The sequence below is a fragment of the Carettochelys insculpta genome, chromosome 1 (genome assembly GCF_033958435.1).
Source record: "Carettochelys insculpta isolate YL-2023 chromosome 1, ASM3395843v1, whole genome shotgun sequence".
NCBI lineage: Eukaryota > Metazoa > Chordata > Testudines > Carettochelyidae > Carettochelys > Carettochelys insculpta.
Window position 1 is genome coordinate 177,989,228 of NC_134137.1, and position 21,301 is coordinate 178,010,528.

A 21,301-nucleotide genomic window follows, 5' to 3' on the forward strand; every position below is an offset into this window, starting at 1 on the left:
CTTTCCAAGGGTGTGTCTACACAGCAAAAGTTATTTTGAAATGACAGCCATTATTTTGAAATAACTGCGAGTGTCTACACAATGCAGTTGCTATTCTGAAATTATTTCAAAATAGTGGTTAGCTCATTCCACAAGGAATAGCGCCTATTGCAAAATAGAGGCTATGTAGACAGGTAATGGAAGCGATTTCGAAATAAGCCATAAGACAATGGCTCTATTTTGAAATATGAAACCTATTATGTGTAGATGCTCACAAGACAGGTAATAAGTAAATTATATACTGTAATTTTAAGAACAATTTTACACTGAAACAGCCAAAACAAGAGAACATGATAAGTAGAAAACAACTTTAATATGAATTTGAAACCTTTTTTAACTATGTACATTAACACTTAAAATGTTGAAAGTATACATTTAACCACAAGAGATAAACTGCCATCTAAAACTCTTTTTCAGATAAAGCCAGTTGAAGGTTCTCCATTTATTTAACCATTGTCTTATATTTTCTTTTAAACAGAGACAGTGTATTACATAAAGTACTCCCAAATCCTGCACCTCTTCAGCCTCTACCACTGGGGCAGGGCTTTCAAAGGGTAGTATGTTTCAAAATATTTGAATTTTAGCCACACATAAAAGTGCTAAAACAATCAATTAAAATTTTTAGCAATTTTTCTTTTCTTTTTTTCTTTTTTGCTGGGTGTTGGACTAAGAAAATACAGGGAAAACTAATAATTTCAACATATATATTGCAATCTCTTGTGTTGCCAGAAAATTTCTTACCTGTATTTTTTATACTGACAATGAATTGATGAATCTGTTTCTATTGTTGAATGCGCATAATCTTTAAACCAAGAGATTTTTCACTTCCTTGCATTTATGAGTTTGTGACTTCTACTTCAATTATCATTTATATTGCATTACATTTTTAAATGTGGAATGCATAAACATTAAATATCCCAATGGAATGAAAGTTAGGAGCGTATAACTATCTTTCAAATTGCTAAACTTAATTGTGCTACATGGAAGTCAATTGCCTCATGGAAACAGCTATTAGTCACATTTAAACATTATGAGAACAGACAAATCCTTAAAAATTGCACTCTTTTGCAAGACACAGACTTGATGTAAGATTTACTACTTTTAAAAATATCACTGAGATGATTATGAAGGAGACCCTTAGGTTGTCACAACATTTCTGGACCAATATTGCCTACAAACACTATGCTTTATTACACGGTTGACACTTACTGGTTTAGAAAGAGGTCTTCAAAAGGCCAATACAAACACAGTTAAATTCTGACTATTTTCACATCTCCAAAGCTGTATTTTTACAGAAACTCAGTCTTTTCTGCTACAGATACCTTCCTTCCACAGTACCTGATGTCAAACCCCATTAACATGCCATTTAACTGCTGTAAATCTATTATATATAGAAAGGAAATTTATTTTCTGGTCTATTGGCATTGCCCCAGACAGTGAGTTATTGAAGTTTTGGGCTTTGATTGTTTGAACTACAGCTGCTTTGGTCTTCAGGAGATGCAGAGACAGGAGTTTCATCAGTTCTGGGACGTTTAGATGCTGGGGGATTGTGCACAGGATCATCTGAGGGAGAAGGTGTCTCTGAAAGATTGGGAAATAATGAAATTCACTTAGTTTGATTTCATGTTTATGATTATTAATTTTAAAAAATTAAGATGGTGGGTTGTCAGTCCTAGATACCAAACTCCTTTAACCACTATATGGGTATTGCACAGGAGCAGCAATGAAAGCTGGCCTGTACAACGCACCAGTATGATGTGGAGGTTACTATCTCAATGCCAACTCATTTCTGAGGGTTGAGACTGACAGACAGAGTTCTAATTAACAAAAATTGTGTTCCTGACAACTAATATGGACATCTACCACTAGCCTGAAAACAACAAATCAATCTATATTGTCCAAATTACCATCAATAGCAGTAGCTTCCAAACCTGTGGGTGGAGATGCAAGATTCTGAATTTGTCATTAACTCTCTCTGTGTTCATATTTGAATTAGACTTTCCTATTTACCAAACAAGACATAGATCCATAACAACATAATTTGGAATGGAACAGCTGAGCAGAAACAATTCTTGTTATATATTATGACCAGAAAGTTGCTTACCATGTTGAATTGCTTCTGAGGAGTGAGGTGTGGAGGTTAGATTTGTATGCATTGAGTCTGCAGTTTCTGTCTTTAGAGGAATCAAGTTTACTCTCCTTAAAAATAAACCAGAGATACAGTTCAAGTGCCTTTAATGACTCACTTCTGCAAAATTTTCTTTAAAGCATGTAAATACTGCTTCAGTTAACGACAGTGATATAGATACATACATGCACACTTTCCCTGGTTATCTATGGAACAAGACTGTGAACAGAAAATTTAATTCTTAAAGACAGAATTGTTTCAATTATTAGATACTCTTTCCTTGACTTAGCAAGTGGCTATAGAGCAACACAATGCTGGATTCTTGACTTCAAATCAAATTACAGTAAACTCTCAATTCTATAGACCCCGATTTAGCAGACTTTGGGAACAACAGACATCCACCAGCCCCTCCATCGTTCCCAAAAGAAAGTATGTACATGCTGGAGACTCACCAGAGCCGTCACTGGAGGGCTAGAGGAGCCACCACCAAGACTGAGGCCTCTGCCACTTCTACCCATTGCCCTGGCTGGAGGAGCTGCCACTTCCAGCTGCCACAGCCTGGATCGCCACCACCTCTGGAGCCACCATGTGGTCCTCTCACCAGGGTTGGGGTGTGTACACAGGCAGGTGGGAGGAGAACGTGGCAGCTCCAGCAGTGATGGTCCAGACCTTGGCAAGATCTGGAGGCTCTGGTGAGTTGCCCATTTAGTTGGGGAAAGCGGGGGTGGGGTGGGGGGGTGGCGCGCTATGGCAAATGCAGAAAACATTACCATTTAACAGAATTTCAGGATTAGCGGACACCCCTGCCCCCATTAGTCTGTTAAATTGAGTGTTTACTGTATACACATATGATTTTGATAAACTCAGAGAGTTGGAAGATAAGGTCCCATGGAAAGCAAAACTGAGGGGAAAAACAGCTGAGGAGAGTTGGCAGTTTTTCAGAGACACATTATTAAGGGCCCAAAAGCAAGCTATCCCGCTGCGTAGGAAAGATAGAAAATATGGCAAAAGACCGCCTTAGCTTAACCAGGAGATCTTGCATGATCTCAAAATAAAAAAGGAATTGTATAAAAAATGGAAACAAGGACAAATTACAAAGGATGAACATAGGCAAACAACACAAGAATGCAGGAGCAAGATTAGAAAGGCTAAGACACAAAATGAGCTCAAACTAGTTACAGGCATAAAGGGAAACAAGAAGGTTTTTTATAAATATATTAGAAACAAGAGGAAGACCAGGGACAGGGTAGGGCCATTGCTCAGTGAGGAGGGAGAAACAGTAACAGGGAACTTAGAAATGGCAGAGATGCTTAATGACTTCGTTTCGGTCTTCACTGAGAAGTCTGATGAAGGAATGCCCGACACAGTGAATGCTAGTGGGAAAGGGGTAGGGTTAGAAGTTGAGATAAAAAAAGAACAAGTTAAAAAATCACTTAGGAAAATTAGATGTCTGCAAGTCAACAGAGACTGATAAAATGCATCCTAGAATACTTAAGGAGCTGACAGAGGAGGTATCTGAGCCTTTAGCTATCATCTTTGGAAAATCATGGGAGACAGGAGAGATTCCAGAAGACTGGAAAAGGGCAAATATAGTGTCCATCTATAAAAAAGGGAATAAGAATAACCCAGGAAATTAGACCAGTCAGCTTAACTTCAGTGCTAGGAAAGATAATGGAGCAGGTAACTAAAGAAATCATCTGCAAGCACTTGGAAGGTGGTAAGGTGATTGGGAACAGCCAGAATGGATTTGTAAAGAACAAATCATGTCAAACTAATCTGATGGCTTTCTTTGGTAGGATAACGAGCCTTGTGGATAGGGGAGAAGCAGTAGATGTGGCATACCTAGACTTTAGTAAAGCTTTTGATACGGTCTCACATGATATTCTCATCAAAAAACTAGGCAAATACAATTTAGATGAGGCTACTATGCAGTGGGTGCATAACTGGCTAGATAACTGTACCCAGAGAGTAGTTCTTAATGGTTCTCAATCCCGCTGGAAAAGTATAACAAGTGGGGTTCTGCAGGGGTCTGTGTGAGGGCCCGTTCTGTTCAACATCTTCATCAATGATTTAGATATTGGCATAGAAAGTACACTTATTATGTTTGCAGATGATACCAAGCTGGGAGGGGTTGCAACTGCTTTGGAGGATAGGGTCATAATTCAAAATGATCTGGCTAAATTGGAGAAATGGTCTGAGGTAAAAAGGATGAAGTTTAAGGACAAATGCAAAGTGCTTCACTTGGGAAGGAACAATCAGTTTCACACATACAGAATGGGGAGAGACTGTCTAGGAATGACTACAGCAGAAGGGGACCTAGGCGTTATAGTGGACCACAAGCTAAATATGAGTCAACAGTGTGATGCTGTTGCAAAAAAAGCAAACATGATTCTGGGATGCATTAACAGGTATGTTGTGAACAAGACACGAGAAGTCATTCTCCCGCTCTACTCTGCGCTGGTTAGGCCTCAGCTGGAGTAGTGTCCAGTTCTGGGTACTGCAGCTCAAGAAAGATGTGGAGAAGTTAGAGAGGGTCCAGAAAAGAGCAACAAGAATGATTAAAGGTCTAGAGAATGTGACCTATGAAGAAAGGCTGAAAGAATTGGACTTGCTTAGTTTGGAAAAGAGAAGATTGAGGGGAGACATGATAGCGGTTTTCAGGTATCTAAAAGGGTATCATCAGGAGGAGGGAGACAACTTGTTCTTCTTGGCCTCTGCGGATAGAACAAGAGGCAATGGACTTAAACTGCAGCAAGGGAGGTTTAGGTTGGACATTAGGAAAAAGTTCCTAACTGTCAGGGTGGTCAAACAGTGGAATAAATTGCCAAGGGAGGTTGTGGGATCTCCATCGCTGGAGATATTTAAGAACAGGTTAGATAGATGTCTATCAGGGATGGTTTAGACAGTACTTGGTCCTGTCATTGGGGCAGGGGGCTGGACTCAATGGCCTCTCGAGGTCCCTTCAGTCCTAGTGTTGTATGATTCTATGAAAGACAGTGATATTTTTTAAATTAAAGCTGGCTGCTAAGACAAGGTTTCTAATCTCCCTCTTAAAGTCCTTCAACGGCAGTGGACTCTCTTATCTATACCACCACTGGACAGTTCTGACTTTGCCCAGTAATCCAGAATGTTGAGTTCAGCAAAACTCAAACATCAGAAAACCAGGAAATACAGAGTTAAGGTAAATACTCATGCAAATTCGACTTTTTCCAGCTGGAACAACTAATAGCCACTGAGAATGCGCCATGTGCATGGCTGATGTGTTCACTATACAAATATTGAATGGTGAAGGAACTAGGTTGTGCAGGTTGACAGGGGTATGTTTGCGAGCTAAAGAGACGGGCATTAGGTTGAGGAATGTCACAGAGCTGTGGTTGTAATACGAGACCAAGGTTTGTGAGACCACATATATGCAAGTAAAGGGAAGGGGAACACATACTCAGAGGAGATAGTCTGGATTATTTTACTGCACATTTGTAGGTTCTCTCAGTAGTACGGTGTTGAGAGAGGGAGGGCAGTGAATGGGTCTTGCCAATTAGAGCTGTCAGTGAGGTGAGATCTGAGTACAGCCCTTAGGTTTACAGACAGGTAAAGGAAAACATGAGTGCAGAAGGTTACATTTTGAGTAAGAATGAAGTGGCTATTAAATTTCACAAATGTGTTGTTGTCAGGAGAGTGGCCTAAATGAGTGCAGGGCAAGTAGCTTCTTTCCTGTACAATGAAAAGTCAGAGTGCCAATATGTTTGTTATGAGTGTTTGGGGACATCACTCAAAAAAGATAAGTTAAGGTTACATGGGCATGGGAGCGTATCTTAATTTTGCATTTCTTGCTTTTCTAGAGTTTGAGTTTTCCGAACTCAAAGCTCTGGAAGGAGAGGAGCGGTCACTGGGAGACCTTAATGCTGCATTAACAACGGATTTTTTTTTAAATCCATTTAATTTCCTAGGTTATTTTTCAAACAGAAATAAAAACCAGCTGGCAGGAGTCAGTGATAACTATGGCAGTTGTAGATAGCAAGCAAGCCAAGCAGACCACCAATCCTGGCCCTATACCTGACTCAACCCACCAGCTACCCCTGTACCTCCCTGTTTGGCTGCCCTGCCAGCTATGCCACTCCATCACTTTTTGTCCAGGCTTCTTCCCAACACAGACTCCACATGCAGCGTGGAGGGAATGTTTCAGAAATGTTCATGTGCCAGTGTAACCAGGTTTGCAACTGGACCTGGTCTGAAATCCAACCTTTCCCCTATGGGAAGACCCCAACATTTGTCCAGAGCCACCTTAACGTTCTGAAAAGCAACTGTATTCTGTATACTGCTGCACTGAATATGGATTTCTCCTCACGGCTCCATCCCATGTATTCTCAGTAGATGCAGCACACCGCTCTACACATTGATCTGCAGCATAGCAGGTTCTGAGAGGTCTGAAGCAGCTAATTTACCCCAATGGGATGGTCTCACTTGACTAAGAACATCTCAAGGAGATGAATAAGACTTGAACAAACAGCTCTGAGACATGTGAACTGGTCTATTCATGTCAAAAGGTGCTTCCATTCACCCCTTCCCAGTATTACAGAGTTTCTGATGTGTGCCATAGATACCCATCCTCAGCTCTTCAACCCAGCACCAGTGGTGTCTTTAGTGTTCTTGGTGCGTTCCTGTTCTGAGCTCCCCACATCCTGGTTCAGAGGAAGAGGCAAGAAAAGGGGCTAACACTGCACCAGTAGGGCAAGCCTGCTCCAGAGCACGACTCCCAAGGTGGGGACTCAAACTGACATTGTGTGGATGAATCAAACTCACATAATTGCTATTTTTCACCTGAAGCTATCCAGCTAGTGTGAAACTTCTAAGGTCAGTAAATTTGTTAACTCCTCTGCCCATGCATGCTTGGCACAATTTATTAGTCATGCAGGTTGACTGGTGAGTTTTTGCATGTCTTAACTGGAGAAGTAAAATGTTTTAAATGCAATGTTTTCATTTGATTTTCCCCAAATACCTGGTGGGTGCCATGCACTCTGTGGGGGTAATGCTCAAGTCTTTGGGATGCTGGGCAATGATCTGTATTTGTCAACAAAAGTACAGGTTGCTTGAATCTGTCAATTTTAAGAAAATCTGGGGGGAGGGGTTGGGAGAAGGGGCTGTATCCCTTATATCTCTTAGTTAACTGGTCCTAAATTTGGATGGCTAACAGAATCCCACATCCCCATGAAGTATACTAAATTTCAAGCCAATCTGAGAAGCAATTAAGAGAACACTTTAGAGGCAAGCTTTAAACAAAAATGTGTCTTAACCTTAACTAAGGCCCAGAGCATTGCCCAGCATCTCAAAGGCTCGAGTATTACTCCCACAGAGTGCATGGCACCCACCAGTGATTTTTGGGGAAAATCAAATGAAAACATTGCCTTTAAAAGATTTTACTTTTCCAGTTAGACATGCAAAAACTCACCAGTCAACCTGCATGACTAATAGATTGTGCCAAGCATGCATGGACAGAGGAGTTAACAGAGCTCTCACTTTGCTATAATTAAGTTGCAAACTTAGGAACTAAAAGTCATTTTGACCTTTTACTTGGAGCACAAATGAATCACAAAATAATGACAAATAGTTACAGACTTTTTCTTACCCTCCATACTTTTAAAGTAGGACAAGAACAGCTTGTTTTGGCTTTCACACTTATCACTGGAAACAGTAACAAATCTTACCTTGGTGTCTTGCTCCAACCTTGTAAAGCATTAAGAGTAATCCTCCTGGGTTGGTGTACTCTAGCAGTCTGGCTGGCTGGCTGCATGGGTTTCCTCTCATCTAAGGATGGAACTGGAATATTTCTGATGCCAACTGGTGTTGAAGGAAAATCCTTGTTGGTTATTATTGCTGCAGGTGTTTTAGGCTGGTTAGTGAGATTACTTGGTTCCATGGTCCTGTTTGGAGGGGTTCCATCAACTGGCCTGGGAACTGGGGTGACAACTTTGTGTGAATGACTCTTCTTCATTTTCTTCTCAGTTGTGGTAGGGGTTGTGAAACACAGCACTGGTTTCTCTTTCAATGGTGTTCCAAGCTCACCCTCCTCAAATGTAACAAAAGAGCAGTATCCATCCGTGGAAGAAATAGCAAGAAATGATCCATCGCTGGACCTGTTTGGGGTTTTTTTTCCAGAGGAAAAGAAAATTGGAAAATCTGAGCTAGTTCTGACCACTCCTCCCAGAAAATATCCTGTCTCAATCACACAAATTGCTCCATCTCTAACTAAATGTGTAAATGTAAATAAACCTGAAATGACCTCAAAGACATCATCTAATTCGAATAATAGTTCATGAAGCCCAGGCTTAACAACTGATTTAGTTCTTCTTGCGCTGTCTGTGGTACAGAATTACCCATTACTACCAGAAGGTTGGTGCAGACAAGGTAGAATTGCATAGTTTACCTGCAGGAATACAAATAGTCAGCATCTTTTAACCATTTCTAAACTGGGGCTGAGCAGCTCTCCCTGGCCGTGTCTACACGTGCACACTACTTCGAAGTAGCGGCGCCAACTTCGAAATAGCGCCCGTCACGGCTACACGTGTTGGGTGCTATTTTGAAGTTGAAATTGACGTTAGGTGGCGAGACGTCGAAGTTGCTAACCCCATGAGGAGATGGGAATAGCGCCCTACTTCGAAGTTGAACGTTGAAGTAGGGCACGTGTAGACGATCTGCGTCCCGCAACATTGAAATAGCGGGGTCCGCCATGGCGGCCATCAGCTGAGGGGTTGAGAGACGCTCTCTCTCTCCAGCCCCTGCGGGGCTCTATGGTCATCGTGTGCAGCAGCCCTTAGCCCAGGGCTTCTGGCTGCTGCTGCCGCAGCTGGGAATCCAAGTTGCATGCACAGGGTCTGCAACCAGTTGTCGGTTCTGTGGATCTTGTGTTGTTTAGTGCAACTGTATCTGGGAGGGGCCCTTTAAGGGAGTGGCTTGCTGTTGAGTCCGCCCTGTGACCCTGTCTGCAGCTGTTCCTGGCACCCTTATTTCGATGTGTGCTACTTTGGCATGTAGATGTTCCCTCGCAGCACCTATTTCGATGTGGTGCTGCCCAACGTCGAAGTTGAACGTCGACGTTGCCAGCCCTGGAGGACGTGTAGACGTTATTCATCAAAATAGACTATTTCGATGTCGCTACATCAAAATAAGCTATTTTGATGTAGCGTGCACGTGTAGATGTAGCCCCGATCTACATTGTAGTCAAACTGTACTGAACAATGAATTGGCTGCATTTCTTGCTCTTTATACTGGCAGTGGTCAGAAGCACCGCAGCAGTAATGTGAATAGGCCCCTGCTGTTTTCTTCACCAAATATTGACCTTTGGTGAATTAAATAACCTAATTTTCTGTTCATGTTCTCATGCCCTCTTGCCCCAAACATGAGCATCGTTGACAGGTTCTGAAAGAAGCCCCATATCAAGTCCTCAGCTGGAAGGATACTGGTTATGGTACAGACACGCTCAACACATGGCCTACTTTCAGATCAATCAGCAAACATCTGCAGCCCATGTAACTTCCTGAGGCCAATATGGACAGTACACATACGGTGTGGATATGGCCAACACAACACAGAGAGATGCATATGCAGCCCACAATGGTAAATCGATTAAGTACAGACCCTAAAGATGAAGGATTGTCCAGTGATTAGGGCCCTGGCCTAGACCATGTTAGTCCTAGGTTCAGTTCCCAGTTCAGTCACAGACTATGCGAGAACTTAGGTATGGCACTCAGGGAGCTGAGGCACTAGAAGACTATCTGTAAAATGTGGATTATCCCAATGCCCAATCTCACAGGGTTGTTGTGAAGGAAAAAATACATTGCAAAGTGCTCAGCTACAATAGTAATGATAGAAGAATGACTGATATATGTGTAGAGCAAGAAACAGGATGTTCCCCTGGACTTCAGAAAGATAAAGATGACAAGCCACCTCATCATGACAAACTGAAAGGATTTATCAGTTACCTACCATGAAATGTCACTCAGGGTGTGATAATGTATGTTGGACACATAACCAAAGGGAAAGGACTGCTGCGTATCATAGAAAAGTACAGAATCTTCTGAAGCGACAGCAAACACCAACCGATAGGGCAGATTTATTAGAACAGGGACTGACTTCTGTGAAGCTTCATCTGTGAGTATAAAGAACATAACACTGAGAAAAACACACATAATACCATTCCATTATAAGGGTATTGCTTATACTAAATTAAAAGTCTGAACAGAGTTTTTATCATTGCAATGTATCATTCTGGCTGAGAAGACGGCACTTCTGTAGAGTCTGTCTTAACTGGCATTCTATCATCTGTAACTCTCAAATAACTGGCATTTTAATTTTAGTTACATTTTCCATAACTACTGTTCAGTGAAAGTAAATACAAATAAATACAGCAAATACAGTATGAGTTTACAGTGTACAATATTACTGTTGTTGGTAAATAAAGTACTCTGCATACATTTGTGTTTGTTTCTTACTATCTAATCTTGTTTGTCTTCAGTGTTACGCATTGCTAGGTATACCACTATTACCCAGAATATTTGACTACCCAGCAACCTCCCAGTCCCAGGGCTGCCTGATATGAAAAAGTTTACTGTAATTCTATTTTCAAGTACAGACAATTTTCTGGAAAAGCGGCTTTTTGAGTTTAAGTTTCTCCTACTTCATCTTAAGGTAAAAGTAAATGCTTTGGAGGAATGTTTGGTCTTTTGGGCCTTTTTAAAATTATTCAAGCGTGAATTAAAATCCTCCAGTTAAACTAGTCAGAAGCTGTTTTTTAACTTTAACTTGGAATCTGAATAAGCAAAACTCAAAATTTTCTTTAAATTACAGTCATACAAAGTTTATATAAAACACAACTTGTTATGTATTCCATTTTCTTCCTAAATTTATCCACTATCAAAATCACTCAAGAGGCACTTAGTGAATTTAAGGCCTTTGAATCAATAAAATAGCTCCTTAGAGCCATGTCTACACGTGCACGCTACTTCGAAGTAGCAGCACTAACTTCGAAATAGCGCCCATCACGGCTACACGTGTTGGGCGCTATTTCGATGTTAACATTGATGTCAGGCGGTGAGACGTCGAAGCCACTAACCCCATGAGGGGATGGGAATAGCACCCTACTTCAAAGCTGAACATCGAAGTAGGGCACGTGTAGACGATCCGTGTCCCGCAACATTGAAATAGCGGTGTCCGCCATGGCGGCCATCAGCTGAGGGGTTGAGAGACGCTCTTTCTCCAGCCCCTGCGGGGCTCGATAGTCATCGTGTGCAGGAGCCCTTAGCCCAGGGCTTCTGGCTGCTGCTGCCGCAGCTGGGGATCCATGTTGCATGCACAGGGTCTGCAACCAGTTGTTGGCTCTGTGGATCTTGTGTTGTTTAGTGCAACTGTGTCTGGGAGAGGCCCTTTAAGGGAGTGGCTTGCTGTTGAGTCCGCCCTGTGACCCTGTCTGCAGCTGTTCCTGGCACCCTTATTTCGATGTGTGCTACTTTGGCGTGTAGACGTTCCCTCGCAGCGCCTATTTCGATGTGGTGCTGCGCAACGTCGATGTTGAACGTCGACGTTGCCAGCCCTGGAGGACGTGTAGACGTTATTCATCAAAATAGCCTATTTCGATGTCGCTACATCGAAATAAGCTACTTCGATGTAGGCTTCACGTGTAGACATAGCTTAGATGTGGTACAATAATATCTCAAAGGAATGTTAAAAGGCCAGGACATAAAATAGTACAACCTGCAGGTACACAGTCAGATTTGCCTTCCAGCCCATTTTCTGTAACTCAAGATCCCCTGAAAGGGTATATGGTACCTTTATTATGTGCTGGTCTCAACTCAAAGTAGACTGGACAACAGCGAACAGCTAGCGTTGCCTTTCCAGGACAGGGCAAGTGAGCTATGGGCCTAGCAGAAAGAAGAAATGTTTTAAAAATACCATGTGAAATAGTAATAAACGCAGACCATTGGCTGCAGTAGTCTGTTAGATGGTAAACATACTGGCCACTGGATGAATAGATTTCTGTTCCCTGTGTGACTGTCTGGATACTGGGAAGTGAGCAGGCATAAGCCCACCCAGTGCTAAGGCCCCCTCCCCCAGCCTAGTGGGGTGGAGGGCTACTACTGGACCCAGCACCCAACTCAGTTCTTGGGAGGACGAGCATGGTTAGGCACCAGGAGGAGGATGCTGGGAGCAGCCATTTCAGGAACTGGCCCAGGGAAGGACTATAGTTCTGGTACTCAAGGAAAACCTACTTGTTGCTGCTGCCCTTAGGGTACCTGGGCTGGAACCCAGAGTAGAGATTGGACCCAAGTCCCCATTCCCCCCAACCATATCTGCACCACTACAGAGACATGCCTTGAGAAGGAAGATTGGCACTAAGGAGGATTCTCACGCCAAACCGAAATGACTGGACTATGATGAAAATGGCACAGTGGACTGTAACCCTTGCCTCCAAGAAAGGGAGAAAGGCTATGCTGAGGGTCAAAGTGAGCCACTGAGGCAAGCCCTAACTACCTATGACTGCAGGACCCCCCTGCAAGGCAAAGCCAGAGCTCTTCCACAATAAACACTCCCCTCTATAATTTTAATAAAGAAAATTTAGGCATATTAAACACTACCTTTTAAGATTTTTTCTCGAAAAAACATATGTAGTGTTTGTTACATTCTCTCCTGATTCAACACAGCCAGCTGAGAAAATAAAAAAAAGTTTCAAGCCACTGCCCATCAACTGAGAGACACTAAGCACAAAACTTACATTTATTAACATTTTATTCTCCAAGCATTTGCCTTGAGTCAGAGGGTCTAGGTTTTTGTGATCAGATCCCAACTTGACAATGTATTCTAAATACTACTTTAAATTTATTTTAGTTTCCCTTATATATTGTTCTGAGACAAGCTTCTCTTTGCTTTTGCAAATGGTTGCACTGTCAAAACCTATAGAGGTAAACAGAGCCTGCTTTGAAGAGTACAGTGAGAGTAAATCAAAACAAAAAATACTCCCTCTGACAGTGTGGCAATGTTGATATACCAAGAATGCCTCATGCAAGTGTTAATGCCACACTGAAGGTCTGAATCCCCTGGTGTTCTTAAATAAAAAGTCAGACTGAGCAAACTTATGGGAAAGATATGCTCAATTTAGCCTTCTCTGTAGAAAAGGAAATCACAGGTTGCTACCACCACCAGCAGAATGTAGCAAGAACAAGTTACTGTTGATCCCACTTGCTGCTGTAGCACACGGCTATATTTTGCAAAATGTCCGTTACTCTGACATTGCAAAATTGATGTACCTGACAGAAGGGCAAAGCACCCCTGCAGGATTGCCCCATGTACCTGGTACATCTTCGTTTCACATACCTGGCGTGAGAAGTAAAGAGCCATCAGGAGTGAAACTAAGCCTGCGGAAGAATGATTTCATGCTGTCATCATGAAACATCCGATAGCTTCTCATCTGTAACATTTTGAAATAATTAAAAAAATCTTAGATACCATTTCTGAAAAAATCATTAATTCCAGTTAATATATCTGTCTTGAAGTGTGATAGTCGGCTGGTTATACAATACATTTCACTAGGTCTTTAGTGGGTCTCAAATTTTTTAAAGTTTTTTCTACCTCCAAATTGTTTCTGCAAATTCTTTTGTGTGGTTTAAATTCTCTCTGGCTAATGGCAGTCTCCCTTGATGCCTCTTCTAATACTGATTATCATACTTCAATAGCACAGAATACCCATTTCCCTCTCTTTCGTTGTTATAGCTATTTCAATTAAAGAAGTCAATAGTAAGGGAAACAGAGGAAGATATATTTTATTTAACGAATAAAACTATGACTTGGATATAATACTTTTTTTTTAAAAGGAAAAAGAAAAAAGCAACTTCATAGATCGAAGAAAAAGCGAGTTACAAATTAACTTAAATTAAGAACTTCTTTCTTAAGTAATTTTACTTTTACTCTAATCCTGGAAATTTAAAATGCCTGTTCATATCCATTTTAGATTTTGCCCCCCCCACCCCCTCCCCCAGGAAAAACTTTCACCCATTCATACAGTAATAAGAAGCAATAAATGAAGAGAAATGCAAAAATATCCGATGTACAAATAAATTTCTAAAACTGAATAATTTCCCCAAATTTCACATGCAGAGGGAGCGGTCCTTTTAAAAGCCATGTGATGGGTTATTTAACAACACTGTTAGTGTTAGAAAGTTCACCTCGCCTTCAGCTCCTGATGGCATCTTGGTAACATTGAATGCTACACGTTTAGTCTGCGTACTGTACACCCGCAGCACCCTAGATAATAGAGAATATCATTAAGCATGAATGGGTATCTTACACACATTGCAATATGCTTGACTATTTCATAGAGTTAAAGCACCTTCCTTTTCAATCAAAACTTTAATGATCCAGTTGGCAGTTATCCTACAAAGGGACATCCTAATAAAGAGGAGGCGATTACTACTGCTATATGTTACAGGACATTAACAAATAAATACATTTGTGCTGCCGCAAGTTGTATGTCAATATAAAGCCACCACTGTTACCACACAGCTTGTGAATGAAAATGCTTTGCTTTCTACATGGAGTGCTGTGCACATTCTCCAGGAGTGCTGGTTTCAGTGTTCTCAGGTGCATCATGATGTATGACTCAACACCACCTAGTCCACTGTCTTTTAGGAAATTCTGGCAATGCATGGTGGGGGCAGAAACAAGTTATGCAGGGGTGACTGGGACTGCTGGGTCAGGTTTCCACCACGCAGCCTTCTCTGCTACCATTTTCTCTCTCATAATTTTCATGTCTTTTTTTGAAAAATATCACACACCTGCATGACCTTCTTTCCTGTCTACCATCTCTGAGGCTCTCTTGATTGCTGAGAACTGTTGGCAAAGACGACATCCAAATCGTGCAACACGTTTGCATATCTTTTGCTGCCAGTTCTGTTGGGAGAGGCTTTTCCCGACAACCGGTCCATCCACACGGGGACAACTGTCAGAAAAACCCCCTCTGTCAACAGAACGCTCCTGACCAGCAGATCTCTTCTGAGAGATCTGTGGTCTGGACACATACTTTTGTTGACAGAAGCCTGCAGTCTAGACATAGCCTGCACAGCTCTGCACTACTGTCATGAGTGCGGCAAACACAAGATAGCAAAAGTGACCATCCGTCCCGTTTTTGGTGGGACAGTCCCACATTTTGGATGCGCCCCCTACTTAATTTAGAAGAGGGACTAATTGTCCTGTAGTTTCCGCCAGCAGCCGTGGCTGCCCCGTCCCTGCCACTGAGGCTCGGGGAAAGCGGCGGGGGAGGGGGAGTTATGTGGCTGCCCAGTCACTGCTGCTTCCTTGGGGCTCCTGGGAGAGCTGGGGGCTGCTGCAGCCCTGGGCTCGGGGAGGGCGGGCGGCTGCTGCCTCTTTCCCGGCTGCCCGCGGCTTGGAGAAGCCGGGAGGAGCTGCCCCTCCCTCCATATCTTACTGTCCCGTATTTGGGACAGGGAGATATGGTCGCCCTAATGATACATAATCCTTTGGTGTCTGCAGAACCACAAGAGGCACAGGGAACATGGACTTTCAGTGATTTGTTCAGAGAAGCTTATTCATGAGGTGCGGATACGCCCTTGAGGGAATATCAGAGCTCAAAATGAAATAGAAAAGACCTGAACAACTTCATGGGATTTGCATGATGATTCTATCAGCTCCTACATAAATTTTCACTGAAAAAGTAAATTATATTTCTATCCATTATTGTTGCAGTTTTCTTACGAATGTTAATTGAATGCAGAGACCTGTGCAAGATTATCTTCCTAAATCTGCACTGAAGACTTAGTTCATGTCTTTTAGTGTGTGAACTCTGAAGTATAAAGACATTTTAAATATCACTATTATTTCACAGTTGATAATATTTTTAGAAATATTCAAATATTGTATCCCACGGAGATTCCCAAGGACTACTCGGCCTTCCTACTCATCCTCTCTGTGAACCACTTGCAGGATCCACTCCTGCTCCAAGTAAAATCAGTACCCTCTGTAACAGACCCCTCATCATTATGAAGGCTTTCCAGGTATGCTGGTATATTCCGTTTCTTAATTTCATCCTGCAACTCCGTGTTGCACCTCAGGAAAAGAGGCTAATAATCCAAAGAAGAGGGAGAGGAATGCTAAAAGGAAAGAGCCATGATGGGGAAGGGATTTATGAAAAGAGCAGCATTTTACACCTCAAGCTCTGGAGCGAATAAAACCAATAAATGATAAAGGTTAACATATATCCATCTTTTCGTCTTCAGTACACAATAGAGACAAAGGGATATACATAAATAATGGGGTAAGATTTTGGTAACAGAAAGGTACCTAAGATCAAATGAAGTACAGCACTAGCTAAATGCCTGTGTAATATCTACTGTCTATGAAGAGAGCCCATTGATATGCTACTTTTCTGCATTACGGAGACTCAGAACGCTTTGGTACTTAAGAAATCTCAAATCAGGGACTGCTCTCCTGGATTTTTATTAGCCAGTTGTGAAGCCTGTCAAAATAGGGTACATACCCCCAAACAATTTATGGTGAATTGCAAAGCTAATATGAAAATAACTGAGTTAAATACAGATTTGTCTGCCAAACAACCTCACTAATCAGGCTGTTGAGAGTGGGGATATGGAGTGGGATGAAGATAGTTATTCAGTAGAGAAAAATTAAACTTTTGATATCATTCAAAAATGCCCAATGGATGATAAATACAATTTGCTTAAAAGTTTAACAAAATTATTTTATGAATGTCCCCTTTAAAGCTTTGCATGGCATTCACCACAGAAATAAATTTGAGAATAAACCAGTTCTCACTGTACCTTTGCCATTCCCCTGAAGGACCAACGTAAATAAGAATTAAAAGCCTCCTTTCTAGATACCGGTAACTGTGAAATTAAAAACATTCAGTTCTTTTCTTAATTAACATCAAACAAACAGTAATAGGAAACATTTAAAACAACAACTCACCTATCACAGCTAAGAGTTGCAATGTACTGGCCTACAGGATCCCACGTTATTCCTTGTACATAACTCTTGTGTTCATTAAAAATTGCAACTTTTTGTCCTGAAAATGCAAACAGTTTCTAAATTCCAAAACTCAGTTTCTGTTTCATAAAACACTTTCATTTCAGAAAAACAGGGTGAAGTATTTCAGAAGGTAAGGCACTATGTATTTTTACATTTAAATTGATCATTGTCTCAAAGTTTTTAAAACAGAATTACAGAACTGGACTTTGAGAGATCATTGAGTCCAGACCCCTGCACTCACAGCAGCATCCACCACCAGCTACATCCCTGACAGATGTTTATCTGACTTGCCCCTCAGTACCCTAGCTGTAATAATGAAGTACATTTGAGGACCCAACAAGGATCAAACTCACAACCCCTAGTTTATAAGATCAGTACTCTAACCACTGACCTAATATCTTACAATGATGGTAAAAAAAAAAATATTTGCTTTAGTCACAAAGCCACCAGAACATTTAGGGATTTAAATTGTTTTTTCCCAAGTCTGCTGTTTTCTGAAAACAAAAGTTATTTTATCAGTAGAATTCAGGCTTTTAAATACCCCTACTTTGCCTATTAGACTAAATAAAAAATTGTCGCTCAGGGAGGTGGTGTTTCTACAGCAATGCAAAAACCTTAGATAAAAATCTACAGACGCACAATCCAGTCAATGGCATCACTCTCTGTAGCATAATGGGGGAAGAAGGGAGAAAGAGACTGGGGGGCTCTAGGTGGCTCCCAACACCAGTTCCCCGGTGGGTGGAAAGTTTTGTGGGTCAAATTGGATAGCATTAGAAACCCTTTCCTGCCACTGTTACAACGGTACAAACCATGACAAAACTAGAACTAGGCAGATATATATTTAAATGATCTTTTTAGTGATACTTTAAACAAGGCATACCGAATATGTAGCTCTTCACTAAGTTAATTTGTGGCCCTTCACTGACAGTACCACATTATGTTCTACATATTAGCTCGTAATTGATTAATATTTTTAATGTTGTAAATTATTATAAATTGAAGAAGTGCTTTAATTTGATTTGCTGTCATTGGCAAAAAACAAGTGGTTCAGTGGAACTGATCATCAACTTTTTCTATAACACCAAAAGAACGAGAGTTATCCAGCCAGAAATTATTGGACTCCACTAACAAATGGTATGCACACAGTTATATAATATTTTATGGGAGGTTTTGTACAGTGACAGTAATATGAATCAAATTCTTGCAGGTAAAAAGTTGAGACATGTTAAATAAGCACACTCCAACCCTCTTCTGAAAACTGTGTTTCCTCTGTGAAAAGCATACTGATATTTTTTAAGTCATTTCCACAAGGATGGAGGACTAGCAAGACCAGTTCCACATATCCAGTATATGTGCAATGCTCAATTACCTTATATAGGATGAAAATTTCAATATCATAAAAAAAACACACAGTTGAGTCAGACAATCAGTGATGATAACCAATTTTGGGGACGGTGTGACAACACAGGAAGATACCTGAGGCTTTACTGTTTTTTATTTAATCAGTTAGGACTGCTATTTGGAACTTGAACCTTGATGCGCTGGAAAACCATGTGAAATACTTTCTTGCTTTAGATGCAGCTGACAGTTTTGTAATGGTTGCTTAGTGTGTCACTGAAGTAAGAGCTGCAGGAAAATCTGACCTTGACATATGGGAGAAATTTCAAAAAGGTAAGTGGATTGTTAGAAAGTTGCCAGTTCCTTTGGGTCAGAGGAAGCCCTAGAACACAAAAATAAAGCAATGAAAGCTGTTGGGGGTGGGGGCAAGTGTTGTTGGGCATAAACACAACACCCACATACTTTTTTCCTGCTTCTTTCCTGACAACCTCAGAATTCTGATTTCAGAGAAATTATTAAGCATGGGTGGAAGGACTTTTCTGGAAGTAACCAAGCATCAGACCTACTATGTGCCATTAAATGCTAAGAAGAGGTAATTTTAAAATACAGAATGAGCTTACTCACATTGGTAATCTATTCGTATGTGACTGACCAACACCTTACTGACCTTATGGCCTTTTAGCAGAACAACGATACATGGCGTAGCTGAGTTACAAGCTCTCAACAAACCAGATATTGCGACAACCTCTAACAATTTTGATGATGCTTTATTATGAGCCAACCATAAAACAAAAAACAAAACTAAAATTTACTTCACGTTTAACATGCATGAATAGGAATCAATTAAAAATATTTGCAAAAAGAAGTGATACCAGGGTACTATAACTGTCCAACACAGGGACTCTGCGGGCATTCCCAGAGATACAAAGATGCTCCTGTCTCATGTCTGCATGGATTACAACTACACACTTTGTTCAAAAAAAAAAAAAATCCAGAATGAGAATTCGTAGTAGTAGTCTGTGTCTTGGAGCTTAGGCCACTGACGACCATTCACCAGCATCTTCTGTCCTGGGCAATCCTTTCCAGTTCTGACCAGGTGTATCTCCTCTTTTTGGCATCTGCCTTCAGGTCTCTATGCCAGGTGTTGCTTGGGTGCCCTCTTTTCCTTTTCCCTTGTGGATTCCAACTTAATGCTTGCCTTGTGATGCTGGTGGTTGTTTTTCTGGTGGTATGTCCAATCCATCACCATCTTCTCTTCACGATTTACTCTTCGACATGAAGTTGGTGAGTCAGTTGCCACAGGTCTTGGTTGTTGATACTGTATAGCCAGTGGATCAGGAGGATTTTACAGAGGCAGTTATTAATAAACATCTGGATTTTTTGGAAGGCATCTTTGTTATTCTCCAAGTTTCTGTTCCACACACTAGTACTGATTTGACATTGGAATTGAATAACCTGATCTAAGGAGATCAAAATGCAGACTAAGAATACCAGACATTCTTTATAAGAAGAAAAGCTATTCTTGCTTCCCAATCCTTGCTCTCACATCAGCATCGGTGCCCCCCCTCCTCATAGATGATGCTGGTCAGGTATCTGAAGACCTCAACTTCTTCCAGCGTCCTTCCACCAAATATTACTGGCTCTGTACTACTGACGTTGATTTTCAAGATCTTAGGTTTTTCCTTTGTGATGTTCAAGCCAATTGTAGCTGAAATGTCAGCAAGGTCTAACGTCTTCTCCTGCCTCTGTTGGTGGCTGTGGAGCAGAAGTGTCAGATTGTTGGCAAAACCGGGTCATCCAGCATGAGAACTGATCTAAGAATATTTTCATCACATGGTGTGAGGAAGCTGCTGCCTCTCACCGTCCAGTGGAGTTTCTTTATAGTTCCCTTAATGAGGCTGACAAATTATCTTGCATGCCTTCAAAATCATAGTGAAAGGTGTGCACAAGACACACGAGTTAGTGTTGTGTAATGGTACCCGAAACTTCTGCAATATTCTGTTTTTGCGTCTGCTACTAGGGAACAGAATCGTTATACAGTAAACCCTCGATTTAACAGACTAATAGGGGAGAGGGGTGTCTGTTAATGCCGAAAGTCCATTACAGCTGAATGGTTCTATTGTATGACGATGCACTGACCTTCCCAGCCCATCACTCTCTCCCTGTCCTCTGTCCCTCCCTTCCCTTCTCCCGTCCTGCCTTATTCTTCCCCTCATACCTCCATCTCTGACTCCTGAGACGTGTCTACACGAGCTGGGTATTTCAAAACAGCTAGTCCAACTTCAAAATAGCACGCGCCACGTCTACATGCACCATGCACTATTTCGAAGTTGAAATTGACGTAAGGCAGCGAGACATCAAAATCACTATCAGAAGATGGAAACAGCGCCCTACTTCGACGTCCAGGGCATGTGTAGACGATCCGCGTCCCGCGACATCGAAATAGTGGGGTCCTTCATGGCGGCCATCAGCTGAGGGGTTGAGCTGTTCTGTCCAGTCCCTGCAGGGCTCTATGGTCACCGCGTGCAGCAGCCCTTAGAGCTCCACGCCCCCGGATTTCCTATGGCAGGAAGCTGAGAGCATGCAGGCAGCAGCACAGACACGTGCACACGCTGCATGCCCTCCAGACACCCCGATCCACCACCCAGCACCCCATGGCAGCCACCCAGCCCCCTGAGTGCACCCAGGGGGACCCACGGCTCCCAGCCAGGGGGACCCACGGCTCCCAGCCGGGGGGAGGGAGAGCGGCAGACG

The 21,301-nt window shown here is 41.8% G+C and overlaps 1 protein-coding gene across 1 annotated transcript in view; it reads right to left on the bottom strand.

Moving 5' to 3' along the window:
• Window positions 1–333: 333 nt before the first annotated feature.
• Window positions 334–21,301, bottom strand: part of CHAF1B (chromatin assembly factor 1 subunit B) — a 32,260-nt gene continuing 11,292 nt past the window's right edge. Inside the window, exons 7-15 of the mRNA XM_074983428.1 lie at window positions 17,150–17,246; window positions 14,377–14,455; window positions 13,529–13,622; window positions 12,793–12,862; window positions 11,987–12,078; window positions 10,148–10,310; window positions 7,870–8,298; window positions 2,144–2,238; window positions 334–1,620 (exon numbers count right to left, since the gene is read on the bottom strand). Of these exons, the coding sequence (XP_074839529.1) occupies window positions 1,481–1,620; window positions 2,144–2,238; window positions 7,870–8,298; window positions 10,148–10,310; window positions 11,987–12,078; window positions 12,793–12,862; window positions 13,529–13,622; window positions 14,377–14,455; window positions 17,150–17,246 (1,259 nt within the window). The 3' untranslated portion in view covers window positions 334–1,480. The remainder of the gene's footprint in view (window positions 1,621–2,143; window positions 2,239–7,869; window positions 8,299–10,147; window positions 10,311–11,986; window positions 12,079–12,792; window positions 12,863–13,528; window positions 13,623–14,376; window positions 14,456–17,149; window positions 17,247–21,301) is intronic.